The sequence below is a fragment of the Cygnus olor genome, chromosome 1 (assembly GCF_009769625.2).
Source record: "Cygnus olor isolate bCygOlo1 chromosome 1, bCygOlo1.pri.v2, whole genome shotgun sequence".
Taxonomy (NCBI): domain Eukaryota; kingdom Metazoa; phylum Chordata; class Aves; order Anseriformes; family Anatidae; genus Cygnus; species Cygnus olor.
The window spans coordinates 143,637,067-143,659,843 of record NC_049169.1 but is presented as its reverse complement, the minus strand read 5'-3'; the positions used below and the strand labels follow the sequence as shown (position 1 = coordinate 143,659,843).

General features: G+C 40.1%; 1 protein-coding gene across 1 annotated transcript in view; it reads right to left on the bottom strand.

Moving 5' to 3' along the window:
- Positions 1–22,777, bottom strand: part of LOC121059659 (pinopsin-like) — a 90,768-nt gene that overhangs the window by 14,415 nt on the left and 53,576 nt on the right. Inside the window, exon 3 of the mRNA XM_040536732.1 lies at positions 17,253–17,486. Coding sequence (XP_040392666.1) covers positions 17,253–17,486 — 234 coding nt within the window. The remainder of the gene's footprint in view (positions 1–17,252; positions 17,487–22,777) is intronic.

The window sequence follows — 22,777 nt, the reverse complement described above, 5'->3', positions numbered from 1 at the left end:
GCTCCTTTCTGAACAGTGAAGGAGTCATCCTTTATCTTTTTATTCTTAGAAATCAGCTGTGTTTTCACTTGAGCAGCTCAGAGGGGCATGGTTCTCTGACAGGTAGAGCTTCATACAGTCATTTTGTTCTGTTTATTGTCAGCTTGCCTGTTGTCATCTGGCTGAAAGACACATCTTAGAGGATGATTGCTCCAGCCTGCTGTCTTGACTGCAGCATGAACCTGTTGAACAGCTAGACAAGCTGTGGAGGAGCCAGCCTTTTCCTGTAATCACACCCTCCACTTTCTGCAGGAAACTGCACCTGCATCAGTGATGATTAAGCAGTGACTTACTGTGGGACTACTTCATCAATCAGTATGGATAGTCACATGCACAGTCTACTAACACTAGTGGTTTGGCTGAACTTCTGTTCTTGCCCTTCTAGCATCTTGATTTTTTCAGGGTAACTGGTAGATAATTTGATTGTTTCATTGGAATAGCATGAATTTATCTGCTGCACATTAAAACCTATTGATGTCTACTCAATTCATGTACCTGTCTTTATTTTTAATATTTACATTCCACTTTCTTACAGTGGTAAGTTACTCCAGATAGTGTACTTGAAAGCAATTACTTCACTTTTGTGGAAGTACAGCCTGAGCCCAAGCTTCAAGCCTTGCTACCCAAGGCAAGTAGAAGTGCATGTCCTCTTTCTTTTGGCTAAAAAAATGCAACTGTTCAAGTAAAGTTTGATGGACATGCTAACTGTATGCATTAAAATGTCAGGGAATTAATTGTCATGCAGTAATATTGTTTGCTTATTTTGTTGTTGTTGTTGTTGTTTTTCCCAGAACCAGAATAGCAGCACAAAGTAAATTGTGATAAATTGTGGGGGAACTATAGCTGATTCAACTGCTGTATTCTTAAAAATTATACAATTGAGGAAAGGGGTCCAGGGGAAGGAAGTGGGAGAAACAAGTTATGAAGAAGTACAGCAAAGAAGGAGAGAGAAACATAAAAAATGTACTACGCCATTTGGAAATGCTTGTAGAACTGCTGCTTTTTCCTAATGTTCACTTGGTTTTGGCTGCTTGCTTTCTTATTTTTTTACTGCACATTTAAGGAAGAACCAAACTCAACTGTTGTTCTTGCTTCTTCCAAGCTTAGTGTGGTGGGATGTGATTTCAAAATGAACAACTAAGGTAGAGTTATGAACAGCAATTGACTTCTGCTGTGGCTCAGCTTCTTTGTAAACACAAGTCCCATGAACTGACCTCAGAAAAGACTAATGTCAGCAGAGTTATGGGATCACATTGCTACACTCTGAACAACCTGCTCCATCTGCTTATACTTGTCTCTATGACAAGTGAAATAAAACCCATTTCCTCTGGTAACCTGTTTCTGTACACAGACAAATACGAATTAAACACCCTCTTGCTTACAGGGTGCTGACAGATAAGGGATAATTGCTGTAGCCACAGCTCCTTATATACTTGTGAGAAGACTCCAGAAACCTTGAAGGGTTCATGAGGACAGGGAATAGACATCACATCTGCCTTGATTTTATGGGAGCAGCCAGAGGGAAAAATTGCTACCAGTGTTGACTCCAGGCTGTGTCAGCTGCTGTTAATTACCTTTCTCCCAGAGAGTTTTCTGGCTGCGACTGCACTTCCTGATTAAAATATCTTGCTGGCCCACCTTTCAAACAGTGTTCTTTTCCACAATCAGTCCTGGAGTGCTGATGCATGTGATGGCCTGCCTACAACCTGCATCATAGCCGCCATGTGCAGCAGGTATGTCTCCTGTGCTGGTGAGGTGCTAGGGGAAATGGAAGAGGTCTGTCTGGGGCGTTATGGATTGTGTTCTATAACGATAAAAGTCTTTTTTATATTATTTATTTATTTGTTTTTGTCTTGTATGCATAGTTCAGTCATTCTTATAGCATTTCAAACAAACATGACATGAACATGCTTCAAGAGTTCCTGACTTATGGGTTTTCTGATGTTTTGTAGACTAGATGGAGTTCCTGATCCAAAGTATCTACAACCTAGATTAAGAGAGTGAGAGTAGGAAGGATTTTTGGCATATTACGGTGAGAAATTTAGACAAAGCAGAGATACTTAATGCATTTTTCACCTCTGTCTTCCACACCAGTGATGGGCTCTGGGACCCCAGCTGTCCTGAGTTGGAGGGTTGTGACTACAGAAATGATAAACTCTCAGTCAACCCTGAACTTATGCTGGATTTGCTGCTCCACCTGGGTGCATATAAGTCTATGAGGCCTGATGGAAATCATCCCACGATACTCAGAAAGCTGGCTGATATCATTGTGGGATCTCTCTCAATTATTTTTCAACAGTCTTGGGATTCCAGACAAGTCCCAACTGACTTGAAGCTGGCAAATGTGGTCCCAGTTTTCAAGAAGGGTGAGAAAGATCCTGACAATTACAGGCCTGTCAGTCTCACTTCAGTGCCCAGTAAAATTACGGAGAAGATTATTCTGGGAGTTATTGAAAAACATCTGAAGGACAACACAGCCATTGGTCAGAGCCAACATGGTTCACTAGGGGAAGGTCATGTCTAACAAACTTAATTTCCTTCTATGACAAGATCACCCAGCTAGTTGACCAAAGGAAGACAGTTAATGTAATCTTTCTGGATTTCAGTAAAGTTTTTGATACTGTCTCTCACAGTATACTTCTGGACAAAATGACCAAAATACAGTTAGATAAAAGCATAATAAGATGGGTGAACAATTCGCTGATGGGTTGGGCCCAGAGGGTTCTTATAAATAGAGTTACATCAGGCTGTCGACTACCAGGGTTCCCCAGGGCTCCATTTTAGGACCAGTCCTCTTCAATGTTTTCATAAACAATTTAGATATAGGACTTGAAGGATTTTTGAGCAAGTTCACAGATGATACAAGATGGAGTGGAGCTGTTGACTCCATCGAGGGTGATGAGGCCTTGCAGAGAGATCTGGACAAATCAGAGAGCTGCAAACACCAGCTACATGAATTTTAACATGAGCAAGTGCCAGATTCTGCACCTGGGAAGGGGCACCCCTGGCTATACGTACAGGCTAGGGGACAAGATGCTGGAGAGCAGCCCTGCAGAAAGGGATCTGGGGGTTTTGGTCAAAAGCAAGTTGAACATGAGCCAGCAGCGTGCCTTGGCAGCCAGGAGGGCCAACCGTATCCTGGGGTGCATCAAGCACAGCATTGCTAGCCGGCTGAGGGAAGTGATTGTCCCATTCTGCTCTGTGTTGGTGTGGACTCTCCTTGAGTATAGCGTGCAGTTTTAGGCACCACAGTATAAGAAAGATACAAAGCTACAGAGAGCATCCAAAGGAGGGCAACAAAGATGCTAAAGGTTCTAGAAGAGAAGACGTGAGGAGTGGCTGAAGTCACTTGGATTGTTCAGCCTGGAGGAGACTGAGAGGAGGCCTCATCGCAGTCAACAACTTCTTCACGAGGGGGAGCAGAGAGGCAGGCACTGATCTCTGCTCTCTGGTGACCAATGGTAGGACCCAAGGGAACGTCTTGAAGCTGCAACAGGGAAGGGTCAGAATGGATATCAGGAAAAGGTATTTGACCAAAATGGTGATTGGACACTGGAACAGGCTCCCCAGACAAGTGGTCATGACAACAAGCCTGCCAGAGACAAGAAGCATTTGGACAATGCTCTAAGACAGATGGTCTGATTTTATTTATTTTTTTTAAGGGGGGGGGAGGGAAGGTGGTCCTTTGGCGACTCAGGAGTTAGACTCAATGATCCTTGTGGGTCCCTTCCAACTTGGATATTCTATGATTCTATACCTTTTCTGCAAACTAAAAACACCTGAGGTTTACCCCCTAGGAGCAGTGTTGCTGCCTATGAGGAGTGTGAGCCAGGAGGATCATATGAAATATATCCTGAGCACAGAGAGGGCAGATGTATGGACTACCAACCAGGAGGAAAAGACAGGGCAAGTTCTGTTTAGGGCCTGTTTCTGAGCCTGGTTTTTCAGACAAGTGGACAGGTGTATTTGCTGAAGCTTCCGTCTGAATCAAGCAACGCTATTTTCCTTCCATAGCAATATCCCTCTCTGGACGTTTGGGGTCATTTTCCAGTAACTTTCAGTGCTTGTTCTTTTCTATACAAATGAAATTGTAAGCTATCTGATGGACCTAATTTAGACTTTATGAATACATGGGGCTGAACATAGGTATCAGGCCATTAGGCAGTTTAATGAACATCTGAAGCAACCCAGGAACAGTAGAGATGAGAATAAAACAAAGCAATAATTTGTTGCCAAAATAATACCAAAAAAATTATTCCATGGGCAAAGAGCAGGGAAGGCAGAAACGAAAGAGCACATACCAATGTCTGAGAAATATTACCTTATTTTCACGAATACAGCATACTATTCAGATAATCCCTGATCATTTAAAAGTATTGTGAAGATAAGTCCTTGTGTAACATGCACTCTCATATAGAGTAAACAAAGTCAGAGACCAAAGCTGCATGGATCATAAACTGGGGATAGTTATTTTGTTAGAGGAAACAATTTAAGAGAGGCTTTCATTTACTTATACTTCAATGCAACCAGCATGGCTGCTGAATTTCCAGGAGGCTGTCTGTGCACATGAAAGCACAATATTAACAATGCTACTGCATCTTCATTGCACATTGCTTTAAGAAACCCCTGATGCTTTCAACAGGGTTTATTACTGCAGAAGAAAAGACCGATTGTAATATTTATCTCATACTAGCTCTTCACTGGCCTTAAGTAGAGCTACTAAAACCTATACTATCTATAAAAAGGGCAGCTTATATGAAGTTAATTTTTCCTACCTTAAAGGAACTTAAGAAAGAAGAGTTTCCTAAAGCAGTATGAGGATCAAGAACACACAAAAATCTTCAGTGAACAGCAACAAAATGGACCCTGTCTCTATTTTCTATTCTCATTTCAGTAAGTCAGAATTGTTTGGGGCTTTGTAGTATGATTGATGGATCCTGACTGACAGAGGCAGCAGCAAATTTACCAGTCCCTACAGTAACATTTTATTTCATGAGAAGAAATGAAGGGTCTATTACTACTGTAATATGTGATGAGTGATTCCAGATCATTTTGAAATAACTCTCATTTTGCTGAAAGTTCAAATCATAGCAACAAAAATTACTTTGACACTTGAAAAATGTATGTGTTTATATAGTCATCGTCAATATGTTGTTCTGCCTTCCCCTTTTTCCTCTTGTATTTTCATTTCTTCTCCCACTGACTCTGGATCAACCCATAAGAATTAAAAAAAAGACTACAGCTAACTGTGGTGGACTTAGACCAGTATGTACCTGTCCCAGTTCTGTTATCACTAAAGCATATGAACAAGTACTTGTAGAATTGTGACCTGATTGTGTTCTTGTTGCCCTGGCTTATGAGTGCTCTACCCTTAGCTGTAGTCTGTGTGTAATGCATATTTAGGGAAAATAGTTCTTCAGGACGTTTCTTACACAGCTCCACTTAGGCTGAGACCAAGAACACCACACAAGGAAATCCAAATCCCTTATTTTCATTAGATTGTTTTTGTATCACCACACCATTAGGTATCTTCCATTGTGAATTATTCAGGCTTTTTTTGTCTGAGGCTGCATCACTGTCTTACGCTCTACTAATACACTAACCACACACAAACCTTCAGCAGCTTGTGGGCATTTTATCTGCTGTAGAGTAAAGCAATCTACCTGCTAAATGTGGTCAGATGAGTTTACAGCAGCTTTCCTCAGCACTACTTTTCATACTGCCTCTGGCTAAAATGCAGGTTATTATGAGCCCTCCCCTTTCAGTCCCCTTCCACACCCCAAAATTCCCACATCACCTTCCCTGTTACTACACTTCCTGTTGTCCAAAATGCTTCTTTCTGTTGGTTGCGACAGATGACATACTAGAGGGCCTCTGATACGGTAATGATGGAATAATCTTTCGATAACCAGATACAAATCCTGTTGCTCAACGAGGACTCTTCTTATGGAGCTCACACTGTTTTTCAGACGATGAGAGCTGCAGCATGGTAACTAGTGGGTATGAGGGATGGGAGCCAAGTCATTTCTGTATTTTATCTTAACCTCTGTTTGCATTCACTTAGGAGTTGATTTAATCTAACACAAAACTAAAAAGCATTGGGAATGGTTCAACTTGTGACCATGTTGTGATAGTAGCTGTTTGTTTTCATGTACTACTTCACTCTGCACTGGTGCAGCCTTGCCTTGAGTGCTGTGAACAGTTTTGGATACCACAATAAAAGAAAGACATAAAACAGAGATGGTCCAAAGGAGAGTTATGAAGACAGTGAAAGGTCGGGAGGGGAAGACATGCAAGTAGTGGCTGAGGTCCCTTGGTTTGTTCAGCCCAGAGCAGAGCAGGCTGAGGGGAGGCCTCATGGCGGCCTGCAGCTCCCTCACAAGGGGAGCGGAGGGGCAGGCGCTGAGCTCTGCTCTCTGCGGACAGCAACAGGACCCGAGGGAACGGCATGGAGCTGGGACAGGGGAGGGTCAGGCTGGGGGTTAGGGAAAGGTTCTGCACCCAGAGGGTGATAGTGCACTGGGACAGGCTCCCCAGGGCAGTGGTCACAGCACCGAGCCTGGCGGAGTTCAAGTGTTCGGATAATGCTCTCAGACATAAGGTCTGATTTTTGGGTTGTCTTGTGTGGAGCCAGGAGTTGGATTCGACGATCTTTGTGGGTCCCTTCCAACTCAGGATATTCTATGATCCTATGATAATAAATAATACCACAGAACTGACTGGGTTGAGAAATCAGAATTTTTGTTGTGAGAGAGAATCTAACACTTCTCAAATTTCTTCCAAATCTGGGACAAAACCAAAACAAATTAAAAAAAAAAATCCAGACAAAAGTTTGGACTGGCAAAGTATCCAATTATAGGCAGATACCTGCAGGGCATAGTTTAGACTCACTCTGCCTGTTTTCCTATAAACTGGATTTCCACGCTGGGCTACATTTCGCTGCATTTTGTTCTCTAGCTAAGCCACAACTCTCGCACATTTGTGCATGGGACATGCAGTGTGGGAAGGGAGCTTGATGTGCAAGGATAAGGGACAGCGTTTCTCATTGAAAATAGATGTTACAGGAACCAATGTGTAGAGGCTTAGGCAAGGAAATATGTCCTGAAATTGAATGTTTTGTCCTTAAGTTTTCCCAGCTGAAAATACAGTTGGCAAAGTTAACAGCTTCAAATTTTGCAGAAACCACATTTTGCACAGAGTAGATGCATTCATGGAAAATTTCTCAACAAGTTACAAAAATTGCCTGGTTTTTGTTTTATAACTTGCATAGAAATCCCTCGAATTTGTCACTGGTCATCACTGAGAGAGAAGATGGTAAAAGTGAAAAGGAAGACGTACACATTTTGGTTAACTTTGAATTCCTCTTTCAGTATATTCATATTGGCCTAAAACCAGTACACACAGAAGCCTTATCACTCTCTGAGTTTTAAAATTGTGAGTAATATTTCCCCCAAAGGAATAAAATGCTACATCTGAACCAGAGTCATCTGTAAAGTACTCAATTTACATAGTTGTACCCTATATAACAGACCATGACCGTACACCCATTTCTGAAAATCTGGTCATAATTTAGTCACAGTAAAGGGATTTAAGAAGTCACTGTAGAGCTGTAGTTCTTTTTTTTTTTTGATTTAAATTCAGAATATAACAATAATCAAGGGAGTTAAACACTGCAAACAAGATGACATAAACAAGAAATAACTCCTAATGCATTGAAGCGTTGGTCCTTTTCTAATATTCAGTGAGCTGCTAGGAAGTTGTTTTCCAGATGAAATACACGGTCCCAAGCATGATTACCAATAAGCTTATAATTTAGTTTTTGTTTTTGTTGCTGTTGTTATTATTTGAATTTTTCAAAACTTCAGAAAGCTAAAAGAGATATTATAAAAGAAAATAAAAGAGGAAGGCTGGAGCATTGCCTTTGCCACTTCAGGTCAATGCCACAAGAATGGCCCATTGCCTACAGAGCAAGGGAATGCAATTAACAAAAGTCAGGACCTTTGCAGATCTGTTTTTGCCATGACTACATATTAGTGATGGAAACTGGACATATTTATGGTCACTGGCATTTGCATAGTATCAAGGGCGCATACTTTTGTATCATGAGACTGTATATATAGCAAACAGTACTATTAATGTTGTGTTTAATTGTATTTACATTCGATGTCAAAAGAATGAAGTGCCTTGATCACTAGAGAAAACTAAAAGAACTGAACTGGTTTAACCTAGCAGTATGAAGAAAGTCATCTGACTGCTGTTTCTGAGTATGAACAGAAGACATCCCAAAGAATAAGTTTTTTTTGAGTAAACCAGGAATGAAAGATTATAAACTGGCTACAAGCAAACTTAGTTTGGAAGTTGGCTGACTAGACACCTGAGGAACAAAGCTCTGCAATGGCTTCTACTTCAAGAAACAAGGAACATCAATTTGTTTTCAGTCTCACATGGTCAAATTTCTTAATGGGATTAAAAGGTGCAGTTTATAATGAAAAGGGACCTAATCTAATGAATTACAGACCTAGTAGATTTCTATATTTTATGTCACATATTCAATACTGTGGAAACCATTACATCCTTGAGTACAGTAGCTTCTTTGTCCTGAATGGAGAAGGACATCGTGATTAAATCATAGAGTTCTACAGATCTGAGTTAGATTTGTCATGCAAGTTCATGAGGTTTTAAGCAGTAATCTAACCTTTGATACTCAAATTTCTTCTGCTGCAAAACTAGGATGATGATATTCACCTGCTTTACGAGGATAATGAGGATTAAATAAATTAATTAAATATTTGTTTAGAGGAAGCTACATAAATACTGAAAAATTCTCTGATTAAGAAATCTCATTTTATTTTTTTCTCTCCATCACCTAATCTGAAATGATTATTGCTTGAATTGTTAGCTGGATACATGACTGCAAAGATATACCTGGTAGACATAGTAAAACACTGAGAAGTAATATCAACTGACAGATGAAATACACCAAAACATCCTGCTCTGGATAAAATTATAGTATTATGCCACTGCTACATCACAAGAGATTACTCAGTGATTGAACAAGAGAGACAAATGAGAATTTCTATTATCTCCAAGCTTACACTTTTCAAATCTTTTTCATCTGTTGAATTTGATAGTCTTCATAAAGCAACTAAACTCTTTGCTTATATAATTGGTTGCATTGTCTTACAGATTCTGTTTTCTTCAGATGACGTATGCTTGCATACAGCTTTGAAAATAAAGGCTGCAGCAAATACGTAGCTGGAGACCTACTTGTTAAATGTGGACACGTTAGAGAAAAGCAGAAACATTAGAATTAGCACAGAGAAATCTGATGCTAAATTAATGTTTGACCTTCAACAGATGAATTTTAGTGTTGGCTAAAATTCAGTCTGATTCCTGACCTGGGGATGCAGCTGAGAGCACTGCAACAGAAGCTCCCTGTTCAGTGTCACCTGGCAATGTTATTTGAAGAACAGTAGAAGTTCAGCCTACCTACAGATCCTGTTCCCCTTTGCAGGACCTTATCTGTCCACACCAAACTTGGAAATCAGTCCAGAAAAAAAACACACCAAAATGGCAAGTGCTTACACTTAACTTGTAGATCACTCTGAAGTACTAGCAAGAAAGAAACATCATGGTCATTGTACCTTATCCTTTTTTCCTGCATTTCTCTTATCACTGACTGAACTGTTGACCATCCTAAAGCCCCTTGAGGACAGACATACATGTGAAGACAGCAAAGAAATATTGATTTGAGTTTCTGCTGGTGTATACTTGCAAGAGCAAACAGGATACCAAGGGGCCTTGCTTGTATGAATCCCAACACCTTTTATTTAGGTGTGAATGTGCCATATTCCTTGCTTCTATGGTTATCTGAATACTGCAAACCTCCATTTAACTCTCAATCTACCTCATAGGTTTGATATTACAGTTCGAAGTGTGTGAAAATGGCTGATTTTAAATGGTGTCCTGAAACTCCCAGCACAACCACAGGCTGATCATGATAGGTAAGTGCAAACAATTTGGCTGAAACAGTCTTACTTGTACCAGAGAAAAGCTTAGGGATGTAACCCTGCTTATTCGTTGAATTCTTAAACAGTTCATTGTTTCATTCCCTTTGTACAGTGACAGTGATTTTAGAGGCTGAATCTTTTCATAAGGGTATTTCCTTGCTATCCACCAAACAGGTACCAACGTTAATCTCCTTTCGTACAATCACTACAGTTAACTCAATTTCCTAGACTATGACCCTTTCTACTGACCAGTATCACCTGCAAAGTTGTCAGGAGAAAGCTGAGGCAATTGTCCTTCTTTTCTGAGCTAATTTCAATGAAAATGCACTAGGGTGGATGAGACAATTTTAGATTTCAACTACATTTTTATTTTAAAATTTGAGTTGTCAAAAGGGATCACAATTTTTACCTGTTGCAGTTTACCTGCATAATGCCTAGGGGCTTATTCTAAATGACAATGATAACTTTAAGCCTCTGAATAAGCAGTTTAGTCAGCAAGGTTTACAGAATACGTGAGATAATAAAAAACAAGTGATGCACAATGCCAGCTGACCAATGCCTAGCCAGTCCCTGAGCAACAGCAGCCCCTTGGCCAACTCCCTCCACTTTTTATTGCTGTCATATGGTAGGGAATATCTCTTTGGCCAGTTTGGGTCACCTGTCCTGGCTCTGTCCCCTGTCCCCTCCCAGCTTCTGGTGCACCCCCAGCCTACTCACTGGCAGGGCAGCATGAGAAGCTGAACCGTCCTTGGATCTGTATAAGCACTGCTCTGCAACAACTAAAACATCAGTGTGTTATCAACATTATTCTCATCCTAAATCCAAAACACAGCACCATAACAGTTACTAGGAAAAAAAGTAACTCTATCCCAGCCAGAACCAGGACATTGCCCTTCACTTTCTCTGTCTTCCTGAAAGGAAGATCTAAGTGGACATCATTTCTGTTACTGTCATCCCTGATACTAACTAGCCCAGTAAACACATGTTTATCCTGTGTTTGTGTTTGTTCATGTTTGTTTCCATATTTATTTAGTATTTTGCTTGACCTGAGTTTTGGTGACCTGGCTGCCTGCTTGCTACTTTTCATGTGGGTCTGAACAAACAAGTCCTAAACTCTTCTGTGATGTTGAGGCTGGTCCAGCCCTTGGAAAGCATCCACAGGACAGGCAGGATAATGCTGAACATATTCAGCCAGGTTGCAGCAGGAGTGTAGCCTGGGACAGCATGATGTTAGCTGGGGCTGCTAAATGTACTTGTAACCCTAATTAAATAGGTTATTTATCTGATCTGATCTTTTTGTCATAATCTGAGAGAGAAATACCTAAAGTAATTCAGAACTCACTGTGTGAGATGCAATCGTACTTTATGACAGCAGTAAAGGTGCCCTTGAGACGTCTCTTCCTTTTGCCCCTCAACTTTAAATAGTCATACTACTGCTTGTTAGGTAATGCAGTGTCAGTTCTTTATGTCACTATTATATACCCAATATCAGACCAGATAACAGTGAAAGAGAAGATTTAAAAAAAAAAAAAATCATTTATTAACATCTTATTAACATCTACATGAATTTTAATGAAAAAAATATAGCAATTTATAGCAATAAATCTTATGATAAGTCTACAAACTTCTAGAAGGTCATGAACTTAAAAAAATGGGATTTATTTTCAGGACTTAATAGATATGTTTCAATTTGACCATAAAATGAGGTTTAACACAATTGTCTCTTTATTTTGTACTGTCTTTCCAGATCTGTCCTACTGTGTTCTCATGCAGCTAAAGTATCTTAGTTTTCCAAGGGGAAATATGAGCACTTTAAAAAAAAAAAAAAAAGACAACAAAAACCCATTAACTTACCCACATATTCCGGCAGCTTGAAGACTGAAACATTACCTTTTGTGGGAAATGCTGAAAACTGCACAATACCACATGAAAATTGACTGTGAAAATACAGCTGTTACGTATCCAGCTGGGAAATGTTAAGGTTATTATTTTCTTCTATTTTTCTTTATGACTGGCATGTGTAGCTCTGTTTCCCAAAGTGCATATGCATTTCTCCCTGCTCGGCGCATAAGGCAGGATCAAGATGGACTGAAAAGGGCTGTTAGAAAACTGTATATAAGGTGCAAAAATCTTATCACTAAAGAAGGACTCGTTTCAAGTTCCACAAAGGCATTTGAAGAGGGGTTGGCCTGGTAGTGATCCGCTTGGTGAGTGGTGGGGTGGTGGTACAGCTCCCCACTGCAGCCACAGCACATCTGGGAGGTGTCTGACTTGTGACCTGGGTCAGTGCCACCTCTCTGGATGGTGTGTTATTGCACATCCAAATGCAGCTAAACAATATGAAAATGCCTTTCCTTTTTCTCACAGTTCTAACCTACTGGGGAAACTCCACTTCCCTGCTGGGTTAACTCTTGCTTATCACACATTGGTCTCCAATACTGTTGCCTCACCTCTTTATAGCCTCTCCGTTGATGCTCCCAGCTTGGGCCCAGGTGGCTATGTTATATCACATGCATGAGCAATGAAGATAAATATGAAGAAAATGCAATGCGTGAGCAGTCCTGTTGCAGCAACAAGGCTGTGTGCCTAAGTGCTCACTCATGAGAGAAGAGAGAAGCACAATTGCACATGCTGGCTCCAGGTCTTGTCGAGGAGCACTCTTAAGTACATTATTATTCACATCTCATTGTGCATCAGAAACAAATAACAACAACAACAAATGCAGAATTCTTTGCAGTTGGCTTAGTTTGCTCATTCTTTTAATTTATTCGCCCTCACCAAGCCCCAAAACATGATAACTTTGGAAAGGTCACAGTATTAATTATTTTCAGACAAGTGTGTATATTCTTGTCAGCATCACTTCTCCAAATCCTTGGGGAAGATGACAAGGTCCGCTTCTATTTTTTAAGTGTAGTGATTTTAATTCACTAAGTCAGGGTAGAAATCGAACTGGTAATCGGTAACTTCTATTCATATCTAAAACAGCCCTTCCCTCACATTCTCCCTCCTTGCTTTTGCTCAGAGGTACTTTCTGACACCAGAAATATGATTATCACAGTGTTTGAGTGGTTATTTTTGTGTGTGTGTTTGGTTTTTTGTTTGTTTGTTTGTTTTCCAAACTGTAATATGCAAAACAGTATTAGAAGTGCTGGTTTGAGTTTCAGTAGTCCAGGGAGATGTAGGTGTACTGCCTGAGTGACTAAATGTCTGGAAATAACTGCTGAAATCATGTAATTAGTCTGAAGCCCATGAACCACAGCTGAGCAAGATCATTGTACGTCAACAAAAGTTGTAACATATAATCTGATCAGGGGCTTCCAAGTGATTGTTTCTAGAGATCCTTAAGTGATAAGGTTTCATTTGTCTAAAATTTGGCTGTCAGTTGCAATGAAGCAAATTCCTGTTTTCTCTGAGTGCTACCTTGAAATTATGTGAAATAGCAAGTGTAGACTGACTCAGTCTCAATACCCACTTCTCATCCATAGCCATACCCTCTCAAGCACTCATTATTCGTATCTTGACTTCTATATCAATAAAAATGAATGAACTTATACATAAGATAAGGCTAACCTGAAAAGCTGCTGCACTATTGTGTTATCCAGCTATTGATGCCTAGTTTTCAGTGAAGTATGTCCTGAAGTACAGTTACATCCATCAGAAAGTTTTGGGTTTTTAAGTTCCTGTTGTTCTACGGACTACAGGAAGGCAAGATGCCCCTATCTGTGCAACAGCAAGTCCATGGTTGTGGGGAAGCTGGTATCTCTCTGGTGAAGGCTTAACAACTGCTTGTGTGTAACATGTGGAAGAGGAGGTTTCTGTCAGCATCACCATGGTGGAAGGAAGGAAATTGAAGCTGTCATAAATAACTTGTTGGGGTAGCTGCATGGGTGGAAGTTTGAAGATGTTACTTCAATCTCAGGCAGTTCAAGCAGTTTAGTGCTTTACAGCTTTGTCAGTGAAGCTTAATGCAAGCCTGGAGTGATGTTTTTAGACCAGCAATGGTCCAGCTGAAACTGCCTTTCTGTGCTCTTGGAGAGGAGCAGCAGAAGGACAGCAGCATAAGCCATGTGGTCCTGCATGAGGGAGTCCCTGCCACTGGAAAGAAATTCACCCCAGCTATTTTATCACCTCAGGTCAGTGCAGAAGGAACCAACAAAGATTAAACTATTATTTTTTATTATTATTATTATTTTCCTGGGGTTTCTGGACCATGAAAGTGACTCAAAACATGTTCAAGAGTTAATTTAAAGGTGTATTCTGCAGGATGACTTTTAAGGCAGGCTCAGAGGGTGGCAATTCCACGATACTCCAGATTGCTTTATGACAGATGGAAGCTAACACTGCAGCTGCAGTCAACCTTCTGTTGCAGGTCCCAAAGCAAAAAGGTTAGCTTATGCACAGAGACCTAGAGATTAAGCCATATGTTCTTGGTGTATTTACAAAATGCGTGAGTAAATAGCCTACTGTTGGCATCTTGTATCCAAAAGACATGACCATGAAAAATACAGGCTAGATAATTTTTGGTTTGGGATGCATCAGCCTCCTATGACAATTCTCAGCAAAACATGAAACCCAGAGAAGCTAAGTGCTGGGAAGGAGAGAACTTTTCCTGAAGTGTTAAATTTACAGAAAGGAATGAGGAAAGCTACTAAGTAGCTGAGGTGCTGTGAATGTACTTCATCCATAGGACAAAGGTGTTTAACTCTTTTTCCTGGTCTGAAAGGAAAGTTAACAGATGGATGGATGTGTTTCACCTCTTGTGAGTGAAGATCATTCCTCAGTTTCACATAAAAATAGTTATTTTACTGCTAATAAATAATGGCAAAACAAATGAGAACTGAGAACTATTATTTTGGTTTTATTACAATGAGAGTATTTACCCCTAATCTGACAAAGCTCATTTTCAGAAATGACCTTGTCTTGATTTCTGCAACAATAAGGAAGCTGACTATATTAAAAATAAAAAATAAAAAAAATCATACAGTGACTACCAGCTGGCAACTAATGATCTGCCCTTCAAGACTTATTCAACTACTCTGTCCCTTTGCATTTTTTGTTAAATGATGGCAACTGCAGAACAGCAGGCAGTGGGAAACAGAAGAATTATTCTCAAAGTTCAAAGAGAGAAGTCTAATACATCGGTCTTGCATGTGACTGGAGACTAAGAAGAGATATTTAAGAAACTGTTTGCAGTTCCCTGCCAGGGTGCTCCTGAGTAGTTACAAAGTCTTTTCAGCTCCTGCTGCTAAGAAATTGCCTGCCTTGCCTCAAAATGGTCCAAATGGAATCCTCCCCCTGTAGACAGATCATCCAGCATTGTTCTTGCCTTATAAGAGATGATAAATTGGATCAAATGTCAGCCTCATATTGAGAAACAAGTTAAGTATTCACAATTTTCTCCTTTTTATCTGAAAGAAACAGCTACTGCAAGGAAAGAGTGATTTTGGACAGCTTGCTACGTTCCTGTGATGTGCAAGCATCCAGGCTTTATTCTTGCTAATCAAGTTTTTGCCAACAGTGAACCTTTCCTCTCTGCCTCAGCACACCCACAGCAGTGTGACTATCTCGTAAGCCTTTGATGCTGCAGAATACAGAGTTCTCAATAACTGCCTGGAGCACTTGGAGAATATAAAAACAGCCTTCTTTTGTTGTGTTTATATCTGTGGCTGCCAGGCTGTCACCACCGGTAATTGTGCTTGTGATTCTGTTCTTGAGACATATGGAGGCACCCAAGGCTCTACACTGAGTTCACGTGTTTTAAGATCCGTATCTTTACCTCAGCTTCTGTAACCCTGTTGTCTGGGATGTGCTCTGTGTGTGAATACAATGCCAAAATGTACTTGCCTTCTCTGTTATAGCTTGCTCTAGTGGCCATAGCATGGCCAGATGATCTCATGGAAGTTAAGGACCTAATCAGTCTAAGTGCTCAGAGAACTCAGAGAAGCAAGACAGATGCTGCTGTTGAGAAGTTTCCATAATAACTGCAATATGTAACGGAAAGGAGAAAAAGTTACAATTTTGTTTCAGTATTAGCACTTTTCAAATGGAGCTCTTTGTATTTTCAATGTCAGCTTAAACTAGACTTTGGAAAAGAAGTCCTAGCTTTGGGGAAGGCAAAAATATTTTTTCCTTCTGATTTCAGGGAAGTTTCATGTCTTGTCTGGGATTTTTCCCTCAGTCTTCAGGAGCATATTAATTCCTTGTTTAAGAACTTTAGGGTAGATGAAGAATAATCTCAGACAGTGGCAAAATTAGAATATATTTGGTTTTTATGTTCAACTTTTCCTTTTTCTAGGCTTCATAATAATAAAACACTGCTGTTGATAAATACTAAGATTAGGCTCCAGCATACACCAGGAAAAAAAAAAAAAAAAAAAAAAAGGTTTATTTGCTATATAATAGTGCAATGGACACAGTGAGAACAGGAAATTCAGATCAATGTTTAACACACTAATGTAATCAAAAAGATAAAATGTTTTCATAACCTATGTGTATTTTCCAAATATCTTACTGCAAAACACTTTTAAAACTTCCAGATCTGCCCTTATCAAACTTCAGAGACAGAGTTGTCAAGGAAGAAATTTTAAGAAGTTCACTTTTCTGTACTGAAAATGCCATTTACAGGAATGAGGCACCTCAGCTAGATCTAGGCATTTTAGAAATGTTAGAATTGGCCTTGCCCCTCAAGAGAAAAAAAATTGTTCCCTATTTTGGCATATAGGTGAAGTGGGAATTTAACAGAAAGAAATGTAGAAGTTCATAAAAACTTAATTGAAATGACCTTTTGTTTTCAAGTGGATCTGTCAAGAAAAATGGTTAAGTGTTTTCAACAGGTCTTCTCCTTCAGATTGTTTTCAATGTCATGAAATCCTTTCCTTTTCTTGTCCCTCTTTTCTTGCACCTACATGCCCCAATATTCTTCTTTTGTAAATAGATTCCATTAAATTTGACAACACTGCAGCATGCAAATTAACACACAGCAAGTCCTCAGAAGAACACGAGCAATTTCAGTAAGCAGATGTATATCTGTTCTTGCTATTTAGCAACATAATATGTTGACATTTCCATCCCAGGACTCCAGTGATATTTTTCAGCCCTGAATGCCCTTTTCCCAAAGACACATCCACAGGACAGGTAGTCACAGAAGTCAATAATGCCTGACATACCCTGAGGAAAATATAATTTAAAAATAACATATCTTACCTGCTTATTCATAAGTATGTAGATAATGGGATTGCAAACAGTGCTGCTTTTTGCTAAGATGGAAGGTATGATGCTTGCAACTGGAGTCACCACACCTGGCTTACCAAATGTTGCAAGTAGTGCTATAACCCCATAGGGAATCCAACACACGAGATAACAGATAACTGTAGTGATCACCATGAACAGTACGTGGTATTCTCTTTTGCGGGCAGTGTTCTTGTGGATTTTTCCAACCTAGAGAAAGATGAAGGGAAAAAAAAAAGGTAGGATTTAAGAAGCTGAGCAGTTGTTTTTATTGTTTTAATAACCCTGGGACTCTTGATCTTAGATTAACAATGACAATCAACATTGTAATTTCAGAAATAAATCAACATCAAACCCAAAAGTGAGAGAATGCAATGGGAAGACCTTCATTGTTTCCATCGGACACTGAGGAAAGCCCCACAGATATCATGCTGCATGCCAGCATAACCCAGAGTCAGAGTGGAGGTTGGAGCAAAAACAGAAGTTACCATCTAGTTTTTACTAATTGGTAGGTCATCTCCAGTTGCTTTTTAGGTATGGTATTCTCTATAATTGCACAATATTTTCACTCAAGTTATTCCAGTCCGCAAGACTTGCTTGAGATGGAGAAGCATTATGAAACACATGAGAACCAACAGAAGCATTTTCTGTTTGGCTTGTGGAAACAGCAGAGCAACATTACGATTGTGCTAATGCTCAGTACCTCTGCCCTTGGATGTTGTCAAGGCTTGGGTAGACAAAGCCTTGTTTAGCCCACTGTAATGTTGGCAATGGTCACATGAAGAGTGTAACACTAGAGAAGCCTTCCAAACAAGACTTTATGAACTTTCAAGTGGTAGGATTCATTCTTTATAGATTATCTTTTCCAGGTAGTTCACCATTTTGATAAATCAGCCTCACTCCTGCTAATCATCAGAATAGTGGTTTTTTGTTTGTTTTGTTTGTTTTTGTGTGTGCGCTCTTAAAAATGAATAAATAAAGCATTCCAAATATTGACTTAGTTCGGTTATTGTGTTGTTTTGGGGTAACGGAAAGGAACTGGGTAAACAGGAAGCACAGACTTAAATGATCTGTTTCAATGCAACGGTATAATAGTCCATCTTGCTGTCATGAATTTACCAATAGTTATAGTCTGGTTATAGCTGGACACATCCAGCCGTGATGAGGAAGTATTGAAAGCCTCTCTGCACTTCAAAATGTATTCTTCCTTGGTCTGTTCTGGACTAATGCATCATGTCCTTTTGGAGTCTAGACCCCTAAGATGGAGGTTAAACATTAAAGTAATGTCTAGATGCTATTTTTAACCCTTGGTGTACATACATTTCCCTGCAGACTACTACTGAACACTGGCTGGTCTTCCTAAACATCTTTGCAGCCAGCAGAGAAAGACAAACTCTTCAAGGAGGCTAATTTTGGTTCCAGTCTCTCTCCAACAGCTCTAGATAGAGCCTCAGCAAACTGGTCTCCAAAGGTTATGGTTAATTCCATAACTTCCCCCCAGCATGTGTTTAGCACACCCAGATGAGCCAGCAGGATTTCAGGAAGTATTCAAGTGTTTAAAATAAATCAATCGAGTCTTGTACTCAGCCAGATGTTATTTATATCCTCTTTAAGGTCTCTTTGCCTCAAAGTGCAGTTCTTGAGAATGAACTGCACCCAAGGGAACTAAGTGCAGGTAAAACTACAAACTACAAAATAAGCAAAAATGCAGCTCCTTGAAATGAAACGCAAGCAAAATTTATCTTAAACAAACAAAAAAAAAAAGGGAAGGGAAGGGAAGGGAAGGGAAGGGAAGGGAAGGGAAGGGAAGGGAAGGGAAGGGAAGGGAAGGGAAGGGAAGGGAAGGGAAGGGAAGGGAAGGGAAGGGAAGGGAAGGGAAGGGAAGGGAAGGGAAGGGAAGGGAAGGGAAGGGAAGGGAAGGGAAGGGAGGGAAGGGAAGGGAAGGGAAGGGAAGGGAAGGGAAGGGAAGGGAAGGGAAGGGAAGGGAAGGGAAGGGAAGGGAAGGGAAGGGAAGGGAAGGGAAGGGAAGGGAAGGGAAGGGAAGGGAAGGGAAGGGAAGGGAAGGGAAGGGAAGGGAAGGGAAGGGAAGGGAAGGGAAGGGAAGGGAAGGGAAGGGAAGGGAGAAAGGAAAAAGAGGAAGCCACTAATTACTTGAGTCTAATGTCATCTCTTGTGGCCAGGTGTGCAACTTTCACATGTTAATATAGTGTGAATACTCGAAGCTTTACCTACCTCTTTGTGATGTGGGTATTTTTTATAACATATTTGATTATGTATTAGACTGTGAGTATAAAACATATATAGAACCTGTGTAAGTATATATAGAAGACAAAGTAATATGGTAACACTTGTTTTTAGTTAACTGTGATTCTAGTCTTCTGAAGTGATTGGTTCTACCTGGAATTTCAGTAGAAATTTTCGTGTTGGAAGTAAACAAAATGCACGCAGACTTAGTTTACCAAAAATTATCAAGTATTTTTTTTCTGTGTAGTCTCCAATGGGTTAGAAAAAATAATAATAAATTGCAAAATAAAATTTGTCAGTTCTGAAAACGTTGGAGACTTTTTTTTTTTTCAAGAAAAGAACTTGTATCTCATAATTACTTTAGCTTGACAAGAGGATTGATAATAGATAATGGCCCAATCCTGTACTGCTTACTTGAGCTAAATTTCTCGTGACTAATGGCAATTTTGTCTGAAGAATACAGGATCTCTTGCTGGCTTCAGCTATGTTGCAAGCTTACGATTAACCCAGGAATGCAAAGTCCTAGCTCAATAAAGATCTTCAATAAAGGCAGTAGCACCAGTCAGCACATTTTCCCTCTTTGTTTAGATAAGATCTCTGTCCTAAAGAGTTTGCAAGAGTTTACTCTGTGCACAGATGAACTCCAGATGAGAAATAAGGGAAGGAAAGATGTGTAAATGTGAAATGATTGTGCAAGAATTTTGTTATACATCCTTCTATTTTTACATCTTTAACTCATTTCTTTAAGAAGGGAAGCCTATATCATCACTGTGTCTGTTTTAATAAGTCTGTCTGTTGGTTCCAATATCTTCCTTACAAATTTGCGTGATGTTCTGAAACTTAGGAGGTTGACTTAGTGTTTTTGATCCTGAATTCTTCATGTCACTAGAGAAGAAGGATATTTGCTGATGTTCCCATTAAGAAGAAAAATGTAATGTGAGATGAACTCAAATTAGACACCAGAAAATCTACTCTAATTCAGGTTTAATTTTAGCACTGCTGTTTGTTTGTTTGTTTGTTTGCTTGTTTTCCTCTAATTTTCCTTTTCTGATCATTAAAAATGACAAATCTCTGATCACAGCTGTTCCTGAAACAGGACATTCATGTGTCCCTAGGGTCTATGAAAGATGACCTTCTGCTGCAGTCTTCTATAATTGAGTTTAAAAACTCATTTGTCGTGAGACAAACCCATTGAAAAGCAAATTTAGTTAGCTGTCATGCTCATGGAATCTTTCACTTCCATGTTTACACCAAGGTATACAATCATTCTGATTTTCATGTACCTCATATTATAATTCTATAATATCATTTACTTACAGTCCAGTTCCTGGGATGAGCAAGTTAGAATTTCAGGCTTTTTTTGGAAGTATAGTTATTTTCAAAAGTATATTTCCATCCTCACTGCAGAGAAAAGATTGGAAGTATGGAACTACAGATAGCAAAACAAACAAACAAACAAACAACAACAACAAAAACAGTGAGGAAGGAACATAATATATGTCCTTCTGTAATGGCTCTTGATCCCAAATGACCTGGGTGTCCCAGCTTTCCAGAGCAGACAAGTATGATAAGATCACATCCCTTTTGATGAATCCCAAATGTATCTGATGCTTCTTTCAGTTTTTTGTTTGATGCCCAGAGCTGCTGTAGCTGTTAAATGTATTTTATTTTTCATTTAGGTAACTCATCTGCTTCCCAAGTGTCAGTAATCTTACTTTTTCATGGTGTTCTGGGCACGAGTCTCCTACTAACTGTTTCATTGTATATTGCCTTGGTCTCATGTTTACACATGAGACTCGAAAGTTCAGTGCTCTTTCTCTAGTACCAGAGCATCTGTCTCTTTCTCTTCTCTTGTGTCCCTTTAAGCTATTTTCTTCTGTCTCTTTAAGCTACTTCAGCCCAAACATGGCTGTTTTGATGGTGTAAAGGCAAGCAGCAGAGTCTCAGGGTGTTTATGTGTATTTGGTTTATGTCGAAATGTTTTGGTGGTGGACAGAGGGCTGCATGGGTGGTCTCTGTAAGAAGAGAGAAGAGGCTGCCCCCCTGTCAGAGACAGTTCCAGCTGGCTCCAAAAGGAACCTGACACTGGCCAAATCTGACCCCATCACTGATGCTCTGTGATAACGTATTTTAAAAGGGGTAAAAACTGCTTTACAGTAGCTGTGGGAGAGAGGATTGAGAAAACTTGAGAGAAACAACTCCGCAGACACTAAGGTCAATCCAGCAGGAGGGCAGGAAGTGCTCCATGCATGCAGCAGAATTTCCCCTGCGGCCTGTATAGACACATGATGGAGCAGTTCTTGAAGAACTGCAGCCCATGGGAAGGAGCTATGTTGGAGCAGTCTGTGAAGGACAGCATGCTGTGGAAGGGACCCATGGGAAGGGGAAGGAAGTGAGGGTGAAGGAATGGCAGAGATGAAACATTATGCACTGAATGCAGCCCCCATTTCCCATTCCCCTGCACCTCTCAGGGGGAGGAGGTAGAAGGATCAGGAGTGAAGTTGAGTCTGGGAATAAGGAAAGGGGGAAAGTTTTTTTTTAATTTTTTTTTTTTTTTTTTTTTTTTTATCACTATCCTACTCTGTAATTAAGTGGCAATAAATTAAATTCATTTTCTTCAAGTTGAGGGAGCTCAGGGGCGGCCTTATCGCACTCTATAGATACCTTAAGGGAGGCTGTAGCGAGGTGGGGGTTGGTCTATTCTCCCATGTGCCTGGTGACAGGACAAGGGGGAATGGGCTAAAGTTGTGCCAGGGGAGGTTTAGGTTGGATATTAGGAAGAACTTCTTTACTGAAAGGGTTGTTAGGCACTGGAATGGGCTGCCCAGGGAAGTGGTTGAGTCACCATCCCTGGAGGTCTTTAAAAGACGTTTAGATGTAGAGCTTAGTGATATGGTTTAGTGAAGGACTTGTTAGTGTTAGGTCAGAGGTTGGACTAGGTGATCTTGGAGGTCTCTTCCAACCTAGATGATTCTGTGATTCTGTGAATGTGTTTTGCTTGTCATGGTAATTGGTGAGTGATCTCCCTGTCCTTATCTTGACCCACATCTTCTTTCATCTTACTCTCTGCCCCTGTCCTGCTGAGGAGGGGGAGTGAACAAATGAATGGGTAGGCACCTGGTGACCAGCCAAGGTCAACCCACCACATTGTGATATCACCCTGGTAATTCTGGAATACGTTAATAAAACATGAGATGCAAGAGGATTTCAACAAGTTTTAGACTACTCTGTAGAAGTGGCCCTGGAGTTTTGTTTTC